Source organism: Mauremys mutica, chromosome 2 (genome assembly GCF_020497125.1).
Source record: "Mauremys mutica isolate MM-2020 ecotype Southern chromosome 2, ASM2049712v1, whole genome shotgun sequence".
In the NCBI taxonomy this organism is placed as follows: Eukaryota; Metazoa; Chordata; order Testudines; family Geoemydidae; genus Mauremys; species Mauremys mutica.
The window spans coordinates 254076887-254097488 of record NC_059073.1 but is presented as its reverse complement, the minus strand read 5'-3'; the positions used below and the strand labels follow the sequence as shown (position 1 = coordinate 254097488).

Here is a 20602-nt window from a genome sequence, read left to right as displayed (position 1 = left end):
TAGGCGACGTAGCTATATCAACATAATTTGATAGTGTCAACCAACCCTAAGTGCGATGTAACACTATAATAAAGGAATTATAGTAGTACAAAGGTTTATAGAAAAGAGGTATTTGTTATGTGCACATTTTAAAAACAATATCTTGTTTTTAAAAATCAAATATAAAATGTTATGGATGGTGTTTAGACTGTAAAATTGCAATAATCAGTAATGAACAATTTATATCTGACTGTAATTGGACTAATATGAATTATGAACACAAAGGGTAAGTACTAGATGCTTTCCATCTTTCCCAAAATATATTTCTAGTTCTAAAATTTTACTGCTTACATAGTTCATTACTGGAGCACCTACTGGACTGGGGTGGCCAACCTGCGGCTCCGGAGCTGCATGCGGCTCTTCATAGGTTAATATGCAGCTTCTTGCATAGGCACTGACTCTGGGGCTGGAGCTGTAGATGCTAACTTTGCAATGTGCCGGAGAGTGTTCAGTGCTCAACCCCCTGCCTGCCCCAGGCCCTGCCCTCACTCCACCCCTTTCCCACGCCTGCCATGCCCTCACTTTTCCCCCCTCCCCATGCAGAACCTCCTGTGCACCGCGTAACAGCTGATCGCGGCAGGCAGGAAGCACTGATTGGTGGGGCTGCCGGTGGGCAAGGAGAGCTGCAGGTTGGAGTCGGGGGAGCTGATGGGGGGCTGCTGACATATTACTGAGACTCTTTGGCAATGTACATTGGTAAATTCTGGCTCCTTCCCAGGCACAGGTTGGCTACCCCTGCACTGGACAATTCAGAACCCTTGAGATGTTACCAGAGGAACTGTAAACAGCCTCCAAGTAATAGATTCCACATCTTGTTTTGGGCATCCGTCACCCACTCCGAGCGTTGTGCCACCAAGAGACTTTTCTGGCCCTGTTACCATGGTGGTGTTTGGTTTCTCTATTAGATATGTCCTTCCATAGCACAGGTGGCTGGGCTTGATTACCTCTTCTAGGTCCCTACATTTCTGTAATTCTGTGTTTTACAATATAAGAGGCAGAAATCCAAGCAAAGTAGATAAAAGTGGAGTGGGGATATGTAAGCATTCTATCTAATTTAGGCTTCATAATTACTATTTTGCTTCAGATCCACATCATGGAAAACCAAGTGTTTGAATTTGAAGAGAGAACCTTCCAGTACCAGAATTCTCTTCCTTCACTGCCAGTGCCTACTCTTGATGAATCTTTAAAGAGATACCTCGATGCAGGTATAACTGTTATAATCCCTTAATAAACTTTTCTCTTTTAGAGAGGTCCAAAAATTGTTGGAAATAGGTGTTTGTTTGCTTGTGGCTGCCTTTGTCCAGCATCCCCATATAAACAAAGATTTCAAGGCACTTTTCACATTTGTAAATACAATTTTTTATACAGCTCCAAAAGTCTGCTTGAGTCTTTTGAGCAATCTCACTTGGCAAGGCTCCTGCCCTAAAGAATTTACCATCTAGTAAACAAAATGCCACAAAGGAAAAGGTGGCAGGGAGAACACAAATATGAATGCGTTCTTCTTCTGTTTTATGCCAGATGGAATTTGCTGATTCGTAAATCATAGACCTCTATTATGTTAGACTCTTAGGCCTGGTCTACACTAGGGAGGCGGGTCGAACTAAGGTACGCAAGTTCAGCTACGCGAATAGTGTAGCTGAACTCGAACTACCTTAGTTCGAACTACTCACCCGTCCAGATGCCGTGGGATCGAAGTCCGCGGCTCCTCTGTCGACTCCGCCACCGCCGTTCGCGGTGGTGGAGTTCCAGAGTCGACGGGAGCGTGTTCGGAGTTCGATATATCACGTCTAGATGAGACGCGATATATCGAACTCCGAGAAGTCGAACGCTACCCGCCGACCCGGGCGGGTAGTATAGACGTAGCCTTATACAGTAACTCCTCACTTAACGTTATGTTCCTGAAAAATGCTACTTTAAGCGAAACGATGTTAAGCAAATCCAATTTCCCCATAAGAATTAATGTAAATGGATGGGTTAGGTTCTATGGAAATTTTTTTGGCCAGACAAAAGTCTGTGTGTGTGTGTGTGTGTGTATATATACATACACACACACACACATGGAATATAAGTTTTTAAACAAACAGTTTAATACTATACACAGCAATGATGATTGTGAAGCTTGGCTGAGGAGGTGAAGTCAGAGAGTGAAAGAGAGTGGGATATTTCTCAGGGAATGCCTTACTGCTAAATGTTGAACTAGCACTCAGCTGAGCCCTCAAGAGATAACACGTTGTGAATGTAGCCTCACACTCTACAAGGTAGCCTGAATGGAGGGAGGAGAGACAGCATGGCAGAGAGAGACAGAGACACACACACACACGTGTGTGTGAGAGAGAGATGTGCATTGCCTCTTTAAGTACCGTGACCCCACTCTACACTGCCTTTTTAAGTAGACCAGCAAGTTGAGACAGCAGCTGCTGCCAGCAAGCTTCCTCCGTCCTGAGCCCTGTCTTCTCTCTCTCTCCCCCTCCCCGCTCTGTGGAGATGAGGTACAGGAGCAGGGGGTGAGGACACTTTGACATTAGCACCCCATCTCGACACAGCAAGCAGGAGGCTCCCAGGAGCAGCTCCAAGGCAGAGGGCAGGAACAGCACACAGTAGTGGGGGGAGGGACACCCGAACTGCCTGGCAGTTGATAGCCTGCTGGGCAGCTGGCACACAAGGAACTTAGGGGAGTGGGGAGCTGATAAGGGGCTGCTGGTCCATCCTGATTTCAAGCCCCCACCAGCTAGCTCCATTGGGCTGCTCTTTCTGCAAGCAGTGGACAAAGCAGGCGGCTGCCAAACAACATTATAACGGAGCATTGCGCAACTTTAAACAAGCACATTCTCTAATTAAGAAACAACGTCACCCAAGATGATGTTAAGCGAGGAGTTACTGTATAGTAAACAGGTCACAGATATAGGAATGAGCTGTCTAAATTTCTTTCTAAATAATTTTGTCCTTCCTTAAATCACTGCCAGAATTCTGAGACTTCTGAATTTTTCTTTGCAACTACTGCAATTTCTCCTGCTAACCCACCTGTAATGGAAAAACTTTACCTGAGCAACTGCCTTGGAGGTGGGGCTCTGACAGCCGTACCCAACTAGAAACAAACATTATGCCATAATTCCTAGATCCACAGAGGGATCAAGTGCTGCGGCACTGAGTGTTGCAAAGCCTAACTTTTAGACACCTAAGAAAAATCACAGGAACTACAGTGCAATTCACAGAGCCTGAGTTAGGTGGCTAGGTTCCCTATAAAATGAATTGAGAGAGAGAGAGAGACCTTGGAATGGGATCCACCAAAACTAGCTAAGAGGAGATGCCCCTCCCCTCTCAGGAAATAGGTGATTCTCTGCAGCTTGGACTTAGGCAACTATCTCTGCGTGCGATCCATGGCTGGGAACACTTCTCTTCAAGTCAGGTGACTTAAGAGTCTAAGCCATTTCTTGTGAGAATGAGTAGGATGTAGGAGAAACAGGTGGTTCAGCTTCCCCTCTGCTTGATGGAGTGAGATTTCCCACACTTAGCTATGATATATACTGGTATGGGTCTCCTTCAGGGTCTCCTGTATCCACTTTGGATAAATAATTAGTGTCATCGGGCGAGAGAAAGAGAATGATATTCTAGCCTGGAGGGTGGAGGGAGGGACAATCCAGAGTCCAATTCCCCTGCGCCATTCACTCTTTCATTATTTATATACAATAGAACAGCTGCAAAATAATGAGAGAAGTTGGAGTGGACCCTGGGTCTCCCACCACCCAAGCAGCTGCCCTAACCACCAGGCGATAGAATCATTCATTCTCTCTCTCCCCCCCCCCCCCTCACCTCCCTAACTCTAAGTATGTATCCAAAATGAAACAGCTTCAGCAGGAGACATTGAGAGAAACCTATATTAGAATATCCCATAGCCCAGTGGTTAGAACACTCTCCTGATACATTTGGGAGGTCTTTGTTCAAATCCTCTTTCTCTGTGTCTGAGATGGCTGTTGAACCTGGGACTCCCTCATCCCAGGTGAACACTGTATCCAGTGGGCTAAAAGTTGTGGGTGGTGATGACACCACCTCCTCTGGTGGCTGGATTTGGAGTGGGACCTGATCTGGTAGGCATCTTCTGAGCACACCTACTGGATTGGGGCCTTTGGATGAGATAGGCTGAAGCCCCTCACCCCCAGTTCATAGATTGCACTGGGGCTTTGGGAGGAGATAAGCATCTGCATGCCTAGAGTGAGGCAGCAGTGTATGTGCTCAGAGGCAGAAACTTAGGCACCTAGGGAACTTTTACAGCAAAAATGTAGGCACCAAGCAAGGTTAGATAGTAGCTAAACAAGAGTTTTGTGGATTGCAGTGGTGCCTACAACTCAGACTTAGGCCTCCATGTATCTTTGTGGATCTGTGCCCAAATCCCCAAACTCACTTTGCATTCAATTCTGCTCCTACTGAAATCAGTGGAAAAGTCCCAGTTGGCGTTGTGGTTGCAGGATCTTGCCCCTTATGAGTGAGTCTTTCCAGCATTGTTAGCTCAAGCTATGAATTTTGTCCCTAACCTGACTCCCATCCATATAAACACACAAGTTTCTAGCTCAACTTAAAGCAGTGCTTTAAGCCTGTGCTTGCTAGCCTGTTGGGGTATGTTTACATTGCATTGGAAACCCAAGACTGTGGGACCCAGGCTTGTGGACTCGTTGTTTCCAAGCTTGTGCTTGAGTTGTCATGCTGCATTGTAACCTTGGTTTTACAATTGCTGGACCTGTGTCTTTTAGCCATGCTAATACATCCAGACTGCACTGCAGGACTTTCTGACTCGGGTCTGCGGCTTAAGCTATATCCACACTACAAAGTGACAGGGCTTGGACCCGAGTCACAGCGGGACTCAGACTCTGATGTAGTTCTCTAGGAAGGGTCCTAGGACCCGAGCCAGATTGATTTGCGTGTGGATAGAGGTGGGGCCTGGGATCAAACCTGAGTTAGTATGCAGCGTAAAGGCACTCGCAGGATATGTATACACTGCAGTAAAACACCTGTGGCTAGCCTATTAGCTGATTCAAGCTTACCCTCCCCCTTCGGAGTCCCAGAGCCTGGGCTTCGAGCCTAAACCTCTACACTGCAATTTTATAGCCCTGCCAGGCTGAGTCAGCTGACTTGGGGCAGACAGAAATGTTTTATTGCAATATAAAAATACTCTCAGAAGGTGGGCTGAAGTTATAGTGCTACTGATGCTCTAGCTTGTAAAGCAGTGGGAATGCCGCTGCTCAAGTTACAACTCTTCAGCTGCTATTGGAATCATTCTACTAATCAGATCACTCTATGTAGCTCAAATGTTGTTTTGCTGTGTGGTCACCTTCACTTGAGCTAGAGTAGCTTGAGTGGAGTAACTTGAGTATACTAACTCAAGCTGATTGTTGCAATGAAGACAAGCCCTCTGTTGCTATGGTTAATTGAGGGTATATCTGTACTACAAATGCTACAGCTGCAGTGCTCCAGCTACACCACAGTATTGTATGTAGACACTACTGCAAAGGAAGGGTTTTGCCTGTCACTGTAGTAAATCTACCCTATCGAGAGGTGACATTATGTCGACAGAAGATTTCTTCCATCAACATAACTTAGTCTACAGAGGGGTTAGATCAGCTTAACTACATCATGTAGGGCGTGACATTTTTCACAACCCTGAGTGATGTAGCTGGGCCTGCGTAAGGTTTAAGTCTAAGGCTATTATGTCACTCTTTTTGATGCAGAGTGCTAAATTAATGGGTATATTGTTTTTAAAAAGGGGAAGTGTCTCAAACGTTTGTGTCTCAGAAATAACCCCACTTTAATTCTAGTGAACTGCACTACAGGGAGAAAATAAAGATGTGCTGTGATTGTGGGCAGATTGTAACATAGCAGAATTGCATATTAAAACTGAATTTTGGAAATCAAATCTGCCTCTCCAAATTAATAAATAAACTGTACCTGAATGAATTAAAGCTCTCTCAGAGCGTTTGCACACTTTTGCTCTTGAACTGTATATGCAACCCCACATTTAACTGGACAGGTCTCAACATTATCAGTGAGGTTAGTTCAACTGTTTACCCTCACACCCACTCACCCACATAAATCCCAAAAGGTCAAACAACACAGGTATATTTATCAATCTAGTATGATAAGACTTTGAGAGAAAGATGCAGCTTAAGGTCCTGATCCTGCAATGAACTCCATGCAGATATAGACCATTGGTTCCGGTCAATATGTGTAGTGTCCCTTTCTATGCTTGAGCCACACAAGATGTGTGTCTGTTACAGCTCTGAGCGTGCAATCCTGTCTCTTTAGCTCAACTGTAGAACCTTGTCTTTCAGGTCCGGAGGCAGGATGGATTAAAAAAATATAATTAAAAAAATACTTACATTTTATTTTTTTATTTAATTTTTTCTTTTTAACAATAAACCTGTTTAAAATTAAATCTAAATAAAATACAAAACGTTAACGCCTGAGATATTTATCTCTTAAAACATTTTAAATAAAAAATATACGCTGAATCCATAAGCCTCTATCAAAAACTCTGTGTTAAAGGCTCAAGGTTAAAGGCTGTTTTTCTATATAAAGAAAGAATCGAGGAAAAATATCTAACTTTTGAGTTCAAGCTTTATGAATATGACACAACAGGTCATGTGCTGCATTAAGAGCTTGTTTTGTTTAATAAAAATAAATTTTATGCTGTGTTGCGTGTTTAATTAAATTCCAGTTGCCATCTTAATGCAGCTTGACACAAATCATAAGCAAAAAGTTATCTAGTAAATAAGTAATCTTTCATTTTCCATTTTCTAACGTACTAAAAACGTCTAATTTATCGGAATCTGAAAATATTAAGCTATATCTTTACATCAGTAAATACATATAGTTATAGTGTACGCTCCTAGGTAGCAAAAGGATGTACCAAATCTAGTGTAAAGGCTCTATTTATGTGTAAAGCAACATGTTTAATGGTTAGATTAACCAATGAGAATGCATCTTTCTTTAAAAAGTAACTGAAGCCACACTGATGTTTTTATTAAGCAAAATTATGTTGGTGTAAAAAATGTGGTGTTGGACTATATAAGGAATCAAACTCAAATATGTTCATACATAGTCATAAAATAAAAGGTAAGAGTGATTTTTTTGGGGGGAGGGGGAAATTCCATGTTTCTGGGTGTGTTATGTATACTTATCACAAAACCAGAGAGGGGAAAAAAGGAGCTTTAATCTCAGGCTATGTCTGCACTAGCACTTTTGTCAGTAAAACTTTTGTTGGTCACGGATGTGAAAAAATACCCTCCTGACGGACATAAATTTCACCGACAGAAGTGCTGGTGTGGACAGCGCTACGTAGGCAGGAGACACTCTTCTGCCAACATAGCCACCGCCGCTCATTGGGGGTGGTTTCTCCTGGCATAGAGTGGCTACATGAGGTCTGTAGTGTAGACATAGCCTTTGTAAACAAGAAGTTACTTTGGCAACACCATAAGAAGTATATACATACACACAACAGCACAGGCTCATGGTTAGCCAAATGGGATACCCAAGGCTTGTGTAGTGTAGAACATCTAGTTTCTCTGAAAGACTTTGTTCATGCTGCATTAATGAAAAATCACCTTCTTAGACGTAGAGATAATTACTAAGGAGAGATCAGTTGTTACATTGGAAATCGGTCATATCCCATGCTACCCAGTGCAAATTCAGCAACCCATATGGATAGATGTTTGGAGAAAGACTCCATTAGACCAAAATCCTGGCTTCTACTCCCACACAAGGATTGACCTTTTTTCCCTGCTACTAGGAACATAGTAGAAAATTCAGTCTAATTACACAAATAGATAAGTGTCAGCAGACCATATACCACTGTTCTGTGCTCTAGAATAACTTGTTCATGAGACTATGAAGCATGAGCACTATGTGTGTCAAATGACAAACCAGATAAAGGAATATATTGTATAAAATATAAGTGGGGGTGTTACACCTCTGGGGTGGAAAGCCTACAAAACAGAAATATAAAAAGTTTTATATGAAGACATAATAATCTTTCCCCCCACACACTGAAATTTTGAAAGCACCAAAAAATAAAATAAAAATGGAGACTAAATTATACAAAACTGAAAAAGAATGCCAGAAAAATATATTGGACCCATGGAAACATTACAACTGGACTTAGTGTTTTTTAAGACCATTATAGCTATATTTTCATTAAACATGTCTTATGAACATGCAAGTAAACTTGGAAGAGTAATAGTCAATATAAATGGTCATGAAATCTCAAGGGTAATATAGGGATCTTACTTACAAAAGCAGCAGCCTTGCCCAAAGTATTTCAGAAGTATTGAGCTACTAAATCAGGATAGCAGAGTTGGACATCCACTTTGTACTCACTTCCCTCAGGTGTAAATGGCTACAAAATGTGTAAAACATTGGAGAATCAGGCCCCTAGATTTTAACCAAGGGGGTTTTGTGAGGAGCAGGAGACTATCAGGAACCTAAAGAGGTTATCCAATTTGATTAATTATAAAGCCTATCTATGGCTGCTAAGAGAGTATGAACAAAAAAGACAGTCCTTGCCCCAGATTGCTTTCCAGCCTGAGTATAATATCCAACATGATACAATATAAATGGAGGAGTACAGGAAAACAATGAGACGGTATTGGTCAGCATGATAGGCAGTGGTCTTAGCACACCTGTTATCAAGTTTTTGTAGGCATCATGGCAAAGGAGAGTTTGAAGGAGGAATTTGAAGCAGGATAATGAGGTAGTTTTGCAGATGTTTACAGGGAGCTTCTCCCAAGCATGAGGGGCAGCAGTGGAGAAAGCACCAAGGTGCTTGTTTAAAAATTTAACAAGGAGGCAATGGAGGTTGGCATCATTGCCCAGTTGGAGGTAAGTATCTATCTAGAAAGTGAATTGAGAGATGACAGGTTGGTTGGGGCTAGACCAGTGGTGGGCAACCTGCAGCCCACAGGCTACATGCAGCCCGTCAGGGTGATCCGCTGGCGGGCCACGAGACAGTTTGTTGACATTGAGCATCCGCAGGCATGGCTGCCCGCAGCTCCCAGTGGCCGCGGTTTGCCGTTCCCGGCCAATGGGAGCGGTGTGAAGTGGTGGCCAGCGGATTACCCTGACGGGCTGCACGCGGCCGCAGGTTGCCCACCACTGGGCTAGACCATGAAGAGCCTTGAAGGTGAAGACTAGTAGCTTATGTTTGATGCAATAATGTGATAGCTGTGTGGACTCACCCAATGTATTAGGCTGGTACTGTGCCCACAAACAAAGTAGAAACAAGTTTGATTAGTGAACGAGTTTCATGGGAGCTGCAGAGTCACAGAACTCCATAGTATCTACCAGCTTAGGTCCTAAATATTTCTGTTTTCAGTCTCTTATTTGATTTAATCTCTTATTTGATGTAGCAGGCCTTTTGTATCCACTCTTATTTGAGAAGAGTGATAGTCTTATTTAACTTACATTTTTTTAATATATTTTTACATAAAGATTTCCTAGAACTTACTCTGGCCTTTTTAAAATATATTTTTCTTCCAACAAAGACCTCTGTATTTATTTATATTAAAAATTTCTCTTGGGGTCTGTCAGGTTCAGGGTCTGCATGGTGGGGAGTTGATACAGATCTGTATTTATATACATTTTCCTTTTTTACAGTAAAACCATTCCTAAATCAAGAAGAATATCAAAGAACTGAGGACATAGTTAAAAAGTTTGAACATGGGATTGGAAAAGTGTTGCAGCATAAGTTACTGGAAAGGGCTAAAGAGAAGAAGAATTGGGTATGTTTTGAATTATGATTTATTTAAGGTTTCCTATGTGTTTCTCATAGATCTTGATACATCTAGTTTTCGGAGTATAAGACAACAGTATTTTTGCAGAGAACAGTCAGAAAGTGAGCTAGTTAGGGCCTGATCTTGTGAAGCGCTGAGCTTTAGGCTCAACCCTTCCTTATTCTTGTTACTTAACTTTATTATGTGACTAGAGTTATTTACAAGAATAATGTTTTCAGGGTCAGGCCAAACCTTTGCATATGAGACCCAGTACTAGTGTTTATTGACGGAGCAAAGACTACATATTTTAATAGCTAAACAAACTGGAAAAGGAGGAGGAATCTATGAAAATACAGTGTTTTGTTCAACATTTTTATATTTATGAATTGTTAGAGACCAGTTTTATTACTCGTTTTGTTATGGCTGGCTCAGTAAACAATCACATAAATAAGATTACAGCAAATAAGAACTTGGATTTAACTCAGTTATCTTGCGGTATCATATGCTGTCATATTGCACAGGCTGAAGATGACTCAGTATTTGGTTTGTGATAGTGCTCAAAAGCCCAAATGTTCTAGATGCTGAAGAACACATCAGACAACACAGAGTAAAATTTTCAAAAGCAGTCAGGTGACTGAGGATCCTAAGTCCTATTGACTTGCAATGATTCTTAAGGCTTCTTTACACAGCCAGTTACTGAGTGACAAGTCATGGTGTGAATCTACAATGCACCACCTTTCCACACAGAAATAGCCTGTGTGGACACTTTCCAAATGAAAGTCCTGGAGCATGTGACAAGCAGGAGCACTGTAGATTCACACCCTGGCTAGCCACATAGTAACTTGCTGTGTAGATGAGCCCTTAGGCCCCTAATTGTCTAAGTCACGTTTGAAAGAGGAATTTAGGCTCCTAAGTCATTTAGGAACTTTTGAAAATTTTACCCATGGTCTGTGCCCTAGAGGGCATACATTCTAGTCTCTTTCTTTTTGTGGAGAGCAGTAATACATGTGATGGCAATCTGACAGTCAGGTGGCCTCACAAAAAAGAAAGAGAAAAAGGAACTACTAGTAAATTTCAAACACTCTTTGGAATTCATGAGACCATCATCAATCCCAACATGTCTATACTTACATTATCTCAGAGCAGGTATTCTGAAGAATTTTCATAGTGTGGAACACTCTGAAAAGAGAAATTATATTTTGGAACATTTCCCCCATCACTAATAATCAGATAGACCGCCTCTCCTCCCATTCATGATTCATAGATTAGAAAACCAGAAGGTACCTAGTCTGACCTCCTATTGTAGAAGTGATAAATGAAATTGTTTTTAATTGTTCACTTTATTAATGTAACTTCATAAGTAAAGTTTTATGAATGAAACAACATTCATTCATAAAACCGGTTACCCCAATAACTGGCTGATTGACAATGAAGATGCTGGTTAAGAGCCATAGCTGTTTAGCCAGCTGCCTTTGTAAGTTTCACTATCAATCCAATTCCTGCTTAAATCACTGAGACTTGCACTGTTTCAGTATCTCAATAGTGTAACTTCTGTTCACCATTCATTACACTTACCTACATTGTAACTTCTGTTCACTGTTTGCCATCGACTACACTTGTCTATATTGTAACTTCTGTTCACTGTTTGCTGTATTGTAATCCAAACCCCATTTTAAAACGCTTACTCCATTTTGTAAAAGCTTGCTCCAACCTTCGTTTTTGCAAATCCTGTTGTAATCTTATTAGTTTAGTTTAGATGTGTGAATGAGGTATGTATGGATGATGGAATCAACCTCTAGCCCCAGCCTGTGCTGATGAAATAGAGTTCAAACACCAATGGTTGAAGATGCAGACAAGAGCCCTAACAAAGTAAGAAGAGTCCACCCTAAAAAGAAAAGGTACAATAGAAGGAAGATCAAAGCCAGGTCCGAGGCTAAAAGTCATGTCTGCAATTGACGGGTGATCAATCACCAAACCCAGAGGCAGCGTGATACAGCAAGACCTATAGACTCTGGATTCAAACTAAAGCCTACAAAAAGGATGGGTGAGATGGAAGACTTTTGAGGGTAACATTCTGCTGCCAACATGGAAGGGCATCGGTGCATGCCAACAGAGACCCAGCTCGTCCTTGTGCCCAGCTTTCCTGGACAGTTAGCCGCCACAAGCTACGAACCCAAGCTGCAAAATCAAGCCACGAACTCAAGCTATGTTCAGGACTGGTAACTATGCAGCAGCTACAGAACATCTGATGTATGTATGTGTGTGTGTGTGTGTGTATAGGTATTAGGTATAATGTGTGTGTATAAGAATTAAGATATTAGTTATTGGTTATAAATCAAATTGTTATCATAATAAATGTGGCATCTTTGTCTTGCCCCTGAAAAGATCCTGTGTAGTTTTGTCTGTATAACACTGTGTAACACAGGTCATAGAACTTCCCTGAATTAAATCCTGTTTGAACTAGATCATATCTTTTAGAAAAATATCAAGTCTTGATTTAAAAATGCCAGTGATGGAGAATCCATCCATACTTTTGGTAAGTTGTCCCAATTGTTAGTTACCCCCACTGCTAAAAATCTGTGTTGTATTTCCAGTCTGAATTGGTCTAGCTCAGTGGTTTTCAAACTTATTTGATCACGCCTCCACCCTTCTTTGTGTCCGTAGTAATTTACACCCTCTTCCCACCCACCACACAAGTACATACAGTAGAACCTCAGAATTACGAATGCCTCAGGAATGGAGGTTGTTAGTAACTCTGTAATGTTCGTAACTCTGAACAAAACGTTATGGTTGTTTTTTCAAAAGTTTACAACTGAACTTGACTTAATATAGCTTTGAAACTTTACTATGCAGAAGAAAAATGCTGCTTTTAACCATTTTAATTTAAATGAAGCAAGCACAGAAACAGTTTCCTTACCTTGTCAAATCTTTTTTTAAACTTTCTCTTTATTTTTTTTATATTTAACACAATACGGTACAGTATTTTTTTTTTGTCTCTGCTGCCTGGTTGCGTACTTCCAGTTCCAAATGAGGTGTGTGGTTAACCAGTCAGTTTGTAAACCTGGTGTTCGTAACTCTGAGGTTCTACTGTATACCGATATATGGGGCTACAGTGCTTCACTTGAATCAGTTTCAGCTTCTTTGTTTTTCACTTTTTTTTTTCTGTTGCATGAATGAACCAACGATACATTTGTAATAAAAGCAAAAGCAAATCTTCAGTTGTGGTTCATGCGTACAATTAAGTGTGCACACCACGCCGTAGTAAATGGATTAACGTGCAGATGGCAACAACTTTCTGTAATGCTATGCAAGTTTAACAGAAATCTGTCAGAATGCACAGTGCCATCTGAGGACCTCAGAGGTTTGTAGGAATCAGCTTTGTTAGTTATTCATTGCTGTGGGTAAAATGTGCGCAGTAAATTTATTCCCCCCCACCCCTAAAGTTTCTCATGCCCCAGCAGAATACATTCTGCACTGCCCAGGGGGGCCCATCCCCCAGTTTGAGAATCTCTGGTCTAGCTTCATCTTTTGGCCACTCGATTAAACTTTCTCTGCTAGATTGAAGAGCCCATTATCAAATTTTTGTTCCCCGTGTAGCTACTTATAGATTGTTACCCCCTTAACCTTCTCTTTGTCGAGCTAAAGAGATTGTGCTCCTTGAATTTTTGACTATAGGGCATGCTTTCCAGTCCTTTAATCGATCTCGTGGCTCTTCTTGGAGCCCTCTTCAATTTATCAGCATCCTTCTTGAAGTGTGGATGCTAGAACTGGACACTGTATTCTAGTAGCTATGTTCTCCGTACTCCTACTCAGGGTTCCCCTGTTTATTCATCCATTGCATTAGCCCTTTAGTATCACACTAGGAGCTCATGTTCAGCTGATTATCCAATGTGACCCACAAGTCTTTTTCAGAGTTACTGTTTCCCAGGATATAGTCTCCCATCCTGTAACTAAAGCTTATATTCTTTGTTCCTAGAGGTATAAATTTACATTTGGCCTTATTAAAATGCATATTGTTTACTCATGCCCAGCTTACCAGGCGATCGAGATTCCTCTGTATTAGTGACCTGGCCTCTGCATTATTTACCATACCCCTGCAAACTGTTTTCTTCCTGATCATTGATAAAAAAGTTAAATAGTGTAGAGCAGTGGTCCCCAAACTTTTTAAGTCATACTCCCTTGCCGCTAATGTAATTTGCCTGTGACCCCCCAAGAGCCACGGTCGGAGACTGAAGCTGGAGGCCCAGGCCATGGCCATTGATGGTGCTGCAGCTGGGGCAGGGCCAGGGGCCAAGGCCACGGCTGGGCCGGGGCTGAGGCCAGGGCCAGGAGCAGAGCCGCGGTCGGGGCCAGGGCTGAAGCAGAGCTGGGAGCAGAGCAGGGCTGGGTGGCTCTCCCACCCTGCACCCTGTAGGGACTGGCCTAGGTCCCACCGCGCCTCCGCTGAACATTCCTCCGTGCCCCCGTAGGGGGTGCACCTCATTGTTTGGGGACCACTGGTGCAGAGCCAAGAACTGATCCCTGAGGGACCCCACTAGAAACACACTTGCTCAATGATTATTGCCCATTCACAATTATATGTTGAAAGCTAGATAGAAAAGGTGGGTTAGGTAATATGTCTTTTATTGGACCAATGTCTGTGGTGAGAGAGACAAGCTTTCAAGCTTACACCAAGCTCGTCTTTAGGTTTTCTTGAGATCTGTCAGTTAGCCAGGTTTCAATCCATATCATTTGTGCCATGTTAATTTTGTATTATAGTTTTTTTTAATCAAAATATAGTGCAGTACCAAATCAGATATTTTACAGAAGTCTATTACATTAAAACTTAGCTTTGTCAGCTAAAATTTGTAATCTCATCAGAAAATAATCTCTGGCACGTGCAGCAGTCAACAGCTACAACAACTGGTTACAAAGAAAATTAATATTAAGAAAGTAATTAACATAGCACCTGGAAATGTAATGTAGCTGTCTCAGTACCATCAGTAAGTGCTTCATGGATCACTGGTCTGCCTTTCACAGTTCAGGAACTATTTCAAAGTATTAAAAAGTAACAAAAAATTAGATAGGTACAGTAGAACAATCAAGTGATTATTATAGAGCTATTCCTAAAATATATTGTGATGCTAATCTCTGTCCCTTTTCAGCTGGAAGAATGGTGGCTGAATGTGGCTTATCTTGATGCTCGCATACCAACACAAATATATTATAACTTTGGAGGAGCCGGCCCTTATCTTGAACACTACTGGCCACCAAAAGAAGGAACTCAAATAGAAAGAGGATGCATAGCTATATGGCATACCTTGAAATACTGGGAATTAATAAGAACGTAAGACATTTAAAAAAATATAATTGCTTCTAAATATCAGTGTAGTGTGCATGCTTACAGTCATGAATAATATGGGACAAGTTCTTCCTTGATGTAACTCAACTGTACTCAAGGATGAATTTTGCCATATTTTATTTGTTGATGTATTTTTCACCTCATGCTTAAAAGTTAATCAGAACCTATACTTTTGTATATTTTGTTTACTGCAGGGAAAAATTGGTTGTGCATAGACATGGAAATATGCCTCTGGACATGAACCAATTCCGAATGCTGTTCTGCACTTGCAAGATTCCAGGAATTACTAGAGATTCTTTAGGCAACTATTTTAGAACTGGTAAACATATGCAACTTTCCTAGGGTAACAGGCAACTAATTTTATGTTACAGGACTAAAGTGTGGCCATATTAACCATGAAACAAACACTATATTTTTGTCTGTTTTAAAAACCTGCTGTAGCTGAAGAGCATTTTGATTAGCTATTGGTGTTATAGGGTAGCTGGTCTATGCACTCTGTACATCCCACAGCTGAAGTGATGCCTCTGTTGCACCTTCTAAACTGATATTTATCTTTATAATTGGGTTGGATACAGACAAAGATAAAGGAATCAGGCCAGATACAAATAAAGGGTTAGAGCATCAGGAATGGACTTAACTTACTTTACTTTACTTTAGCCCTCATGCCCCTTTTGGTACAGTATTTAGTGCTTCCTTCTTGCTGTTGAATGAAAGGTTGAATGAAATAATTATTTCAAATTATTTGTTTGCAGCTTAATCACACTTACATATGCCAGTAGTAAATATGCGTGCCGTGTATTGTAAAATTACGATATGGAATTGTAATTCCTTCCCTATCCCTGTCTCCATAGTCCCCTTTTCAGGGACATACTCCCGCTATGTTCTGATATGTTTCCCCCTCCTCCCAGTTCTCAGCTTCCTATCCAGCGCTCACTTCTGTCTTGTCAGAAGTCCACCTGCCCCAGTGGCCCCTGTAATCCATCCTGCTAAACTCCTACTGCTTTTGTGAAACCTACAAGCGTAAGAGCCATGGGAAGACTGGGGCGGGAGTGGCACCTAACGAGCCTTGGAAAGATTGGGGATTCCCTGACAAATCTCATAAGGCTCAGCAAGATGTTGATGCACTTACCTCAGTGCATTTCTATATATCTCCTAAGGTTCTCAGAGGTGGAGCCGCCCCCTTTCCCCCCGCCTATAGTCTTTAGGAGGTGTGGATTAGCGAGGTGCCTCTCCTCCAGAGCTCAGGAAGTTGGGAGGAAGTGGGAAGCCTTCCCTATTCTCCTTCCCTCCCCAATCCCGTGTTAGGACTGTAGTAAACTTTTATGTATGGGAATTTCTTTAATTTTTAAAGAAAAGTTAAGATTGCAGGCACATAACAATGGTTTGAGGATGCATGACCTTTCAAGAACATTGGTTTAAAAATAAAACACAGAAGAAAATCCAAACAATAGAAACTCAGGGAATGCAGAATTATGGTTGCATTTCTTAAAGCACTCAAAGAACCTCAGCTGTGTCCCTGTGAAGATGAAAGCCTGTTATCTCCCTTCTTGGCGTGTAGTATATTTCAGATGTTCATGACAGCACCTTGTTTTTGTAAGTTTTCATACATGTGCTAATTTGTTACCTCACTAGTTATTGCTCTTCATGTAAGTGCTGTAATTTCATGATCTCTGTAGATGACATTTACATGTGGAGACATTCTAAAGGGGGAATGATTTCCTTAATTTTGCTATTTATCTAAATCAGGAACTTATAATTTTTGTTGTGAATGTTACAATATGATCATGAAGAAAGACGGAAAGCAACAAAATTACTATATGAATAGGATTAAGGCATTTTTATGGGCATTTGTTAAAAGGAGCTCTATGGATATAGTATACATTTCTCATTTTTTCAAGGCAGAGCTATGAGGCAGAGGTGAGGTAAGGTTGTGTAGAGGCCTAGTTTGAGAAGTGCAGCGTTAGTGCTGTGTTCCTTGTATTCCTAACTTCTTTTTGGTCTTAACGTTCTTGAACTTGGTTAAACCTTAACTTTATGGTAATACATTTTTGTGTGTGGCATAACTAATAAGATTGCATAGGCAATTATGGGCAAGACTTCCAGTGGTGAGTGCAACAACTGCATCTCTCCATAATGTTAAACATTTGTGTATCAGTGCACAAATGCTCAGATTTGCATATGCAAATTGGGTACTAGCTGCTCCATTTGTGCATTAACTCCTGATTTGCATAGACAAAAAATTGTAGAATATGTTGTCAAGTGTTTTTGCTTATCTTTGAAGCTACTTTCTATGCCAACCTTCTGAAACTTCACCCAGTGTCATGTTTTCTTTCATCAGTATGTGGGTGATTTTCCATGTAGCATTTCTGCTTCCTGATGTAAGAATAACCTCCCCATTTACAAATTTGTTAAAGTTATGAACATGGCGGTAAACATTGGTGGGAGTTAATAATAACCAAGGTTACATGCATCTATGGATTCTGTCAGTTAATCTTGCAAATGCAGCCTTTGAGATTTATTTCCAAACTGCAGGAAAAAAACCCATAGAATTGCTCTCTGAAAGTAGATGACGAGTTTGGTCTTGGTTGCTGTTTTTAAATGTACGAAGTCTTAAATGTTAAAGGCCAAAATAATGTGCTGTATTTGTACACATGCATTTTTTTACCTGGTCACTTAAGTGTGTCTGTAATGTATCTCCCCCCTCTCTCTCATTCACATTATAACTTTATCCAAAAAGTGTTGTGTTCTCATGTTTATTTTATCTTCCTTTCAGAGAGTGAAGGTGAATGCCCATCCCACTTAATAGTCCTGTGTCGAGGTCGAGTGTTTGCTTTTGATGCAGTACATGAAGGTCATATACTGAGCCCTCCAGAGATTTTCAGGTTTTTCAATGATTTCATATTAATTGAGCTGCACAGTGAAATACATTGGGCCTTGTTTGCAAAAGAACAGTACTCCCAGAAAGTCCAGACTGTACAAAACTGGAATGCTTAACATGGCAGGATGCTGGTCTCCCATTGTGTTACTTGTAAACTGTAGTAGGTGGAGGGGGAGGGATAGCTCAGTGGTTTGAGCATTGGCCTGCTAAACCCAGGGTTGTGAGTTCAATCCTTGAGGGGGCCACTTAGGGATCTGGGGCAAAAATTGGTCCTTCTAGTGAAGGCAGGGGGCTGGACTTGATGACCTTTCAAGGTCCCTTCCAGTTCTAGGAGATTGGTGTATATCTCCAATTATTACTTTTATTACCTTTAGGTGCCTGTTTTTCAGATGAAAATGTGATTTTTCAGGCCGAGCAAATCCCTTTAAACATTTTCTGTTGAAGTTTGGAGGGATTGGAATTTTCCCTCCATTATAGTATTTTGATAGTCTGTGCGACTAGGTAACTTTAGCTGAACAGCTGGTACATTTAAAGTGAAGGAAAGCTTGTAATAGGCATGAACATGAGCCTGCACTTAGCACTGCAAAATATGGCAAGGTGCCTGGAACAACAAGCAAATGTAGGATTCTAAAAGTATACCATGAAGGTGTTTAGGTAGCAAATATCAATTACGTGTTGGGGTTCATGGCATGAAACTGTATCAGGATTATCTGATATATCTTTTTTTGAGAACCAATCCATGTAGCAATGAGATATTCATCATAATCATTAACAAAAAGCCAACCAAACAAAACCCACCACCATCCTTTCCCTTTGCTCCCTCTTGACCACATTTTAAACATAATCAAAGCTGTGCATGTGAAGTCATGTTTTAGCAGTGATATATTGGCCATATTTCCTGCTGCTGAGCTCCACAGAGGCAGGATTGAGCTATAACATGTGTTGTCTGGTAACATGTTTAAGGGCCTTTTCTGCCACCTGGGGATTACTGGAACACAGTGGGACTCCAGCCACATATCGCACCCCTACACCAGGGCCTGGAAGTCTGACCTGCTTTTTGGACTTTTGTGCCACTAAGGGAGTGCAAAGGAGCTGTATTAGTGGGAAGAGGGGTGGAGAGAGACAGAGAGAATATGGCCCTCTATATTGTAGACCTCGGTGTTAGAGCACACTGCTAGGTGTTTATTGTCACAACAGATGCTCTCTCTCCAAGGAGCTGCCATATGTATACTTAGCACATGAAATTTCTGAATTTCCCCAATAATTATTAATGATTACCACTAATATAATCATTACACACTTCCCAGAAGTGGTTTGAGTAATCCGAAAAATAGGTGAAGGTGCTAACTTTCCAGACTGGTAATATTAATCGACTGTGCACATGCTGGTTTACCCTATGGGCCAAATTCTGCTGGTGTAGATCTAGAGTAACTCTTCTCAAGTCAGTCCAAGCCATTCCTGGTCCTAGAAACTTCTGTTTCTAGGAACAAAGTAAAGCGACTATATTTACAGGATGAGGGACTCTGTGACTATGAAAAAAGAACAGGAGTACTTGTGGCAGCTTAGAGACTAACAAATTTATTTGAGCATAAGCTATCGTGGGCTACAGCCCACTTCATCGGATGCATGCAGTGGAAAATACAGTAGGGAGATGTGTGTGTATATATATATATATATATACACACACACACAGAGAACATGAAAAGGTGAAAGTACCCATACCAACTGTAAGAGGCTAATTAATTAAGAGAAGCTATTATCAGCAGGGGAGAAAAACTTTTGAAGTGATAATCAAGATGGCCCATTTTGGACAGTTGACACGAAGGTGTGAGGATATTTTAACATGGGGAAATTAATGTGCAAACTAGATACCACTAACTTAGGTTTGAACAGAGACTGGGAATGGCTCGGTCATTACACTAATTGAATCTATTTCCCCATGTTAAAGTATCCTCACACCTTCGTGTCAACTGTCCAAAATGGGCCATCTTGATGATCACTTCAAAAGTTTTTCTCCCCTGCTGATAATAGCTTCTCTTAATTAATTAGCTTTTTACAGTTGGTATGGGTACTTCCACCTTTTCATGTTCTCTGTATGTATAAATATCTTCTTACTGTATGATCCATTCTATGCATCCGATAAAGTGGGTTTTAGCCCATGAAAGCTTATGCTTAAATACATTTGTTAGTCTCCAAGGTGCCACAAGTACTCCTGTTCTTTTTGCTGATACAGACTAACAAGGCTGCTACTCTGTCTAGAGACAAATGGCTGCAAGCTAAAGCTAGGCAAAGTCAGACTTGAAATAAGGCACAAATTTTTAGTAGTGAGGGTAATTAGCTATTGGAACAACTTATTGAGAGTTGTGGTGGATCAGGCAAACACCAAAGAAGCGAACAAACAGAAATCAAACAATTTTCTAACAAGAAATGCCAGACACAAATTAATTCATGATGCACAAAAACCTGCTGCTACCTACGAGTATTGCAGTTCTGCTTTACTGGTAACCTGATTTTGAGGGTGGTCTATCTGGTTTGCCTCGCTTGCTATATATGAATACATCTGTATGAATGTTGTTTAAATTCTGATTA

General features: G+C 41.1%; 1 protein-coding gene across 2 annotated transcripts in view; it reads left to right on the top strand.

Annotated features, from left to right (window-relative positions):
• The window catches only part of LOC123363683 (peroxisomal carnitine O-octanoyltransferase-like), a 40693-nt gene that overhangs the window by 1013 nt on the left and 19078 nt on the right, over positions 1 to 20602 (top strand). For both annotated transcript variants that reach the window (XM_045004951.1, XR_006576859.1), the window contains exons 2-6: positions 1124 to 1244; positions 9679 to 9803; positions 14939 to 15120; positions 15330 to 15454; positions 17909 to 18017. In XM_045004951.1, the coding sequence (XP_044860886.1) occupies positions 1133 to 1244; positions 9679 to 9803; positions 14939 to 15120; positions 15330 to 15454; positions 17909 to 18017 (653 nt within the window). In that variant the 5' untranslated portion in view covers positions 1124 to 1132. The remainder of the gene's footprint in view (positions 1 to 1123; positions 1245 to 9678; positions 9804 to 14938; positions 15121 to 15329; positions 15455 to 17908; positions 18018 to 20602) is intronic.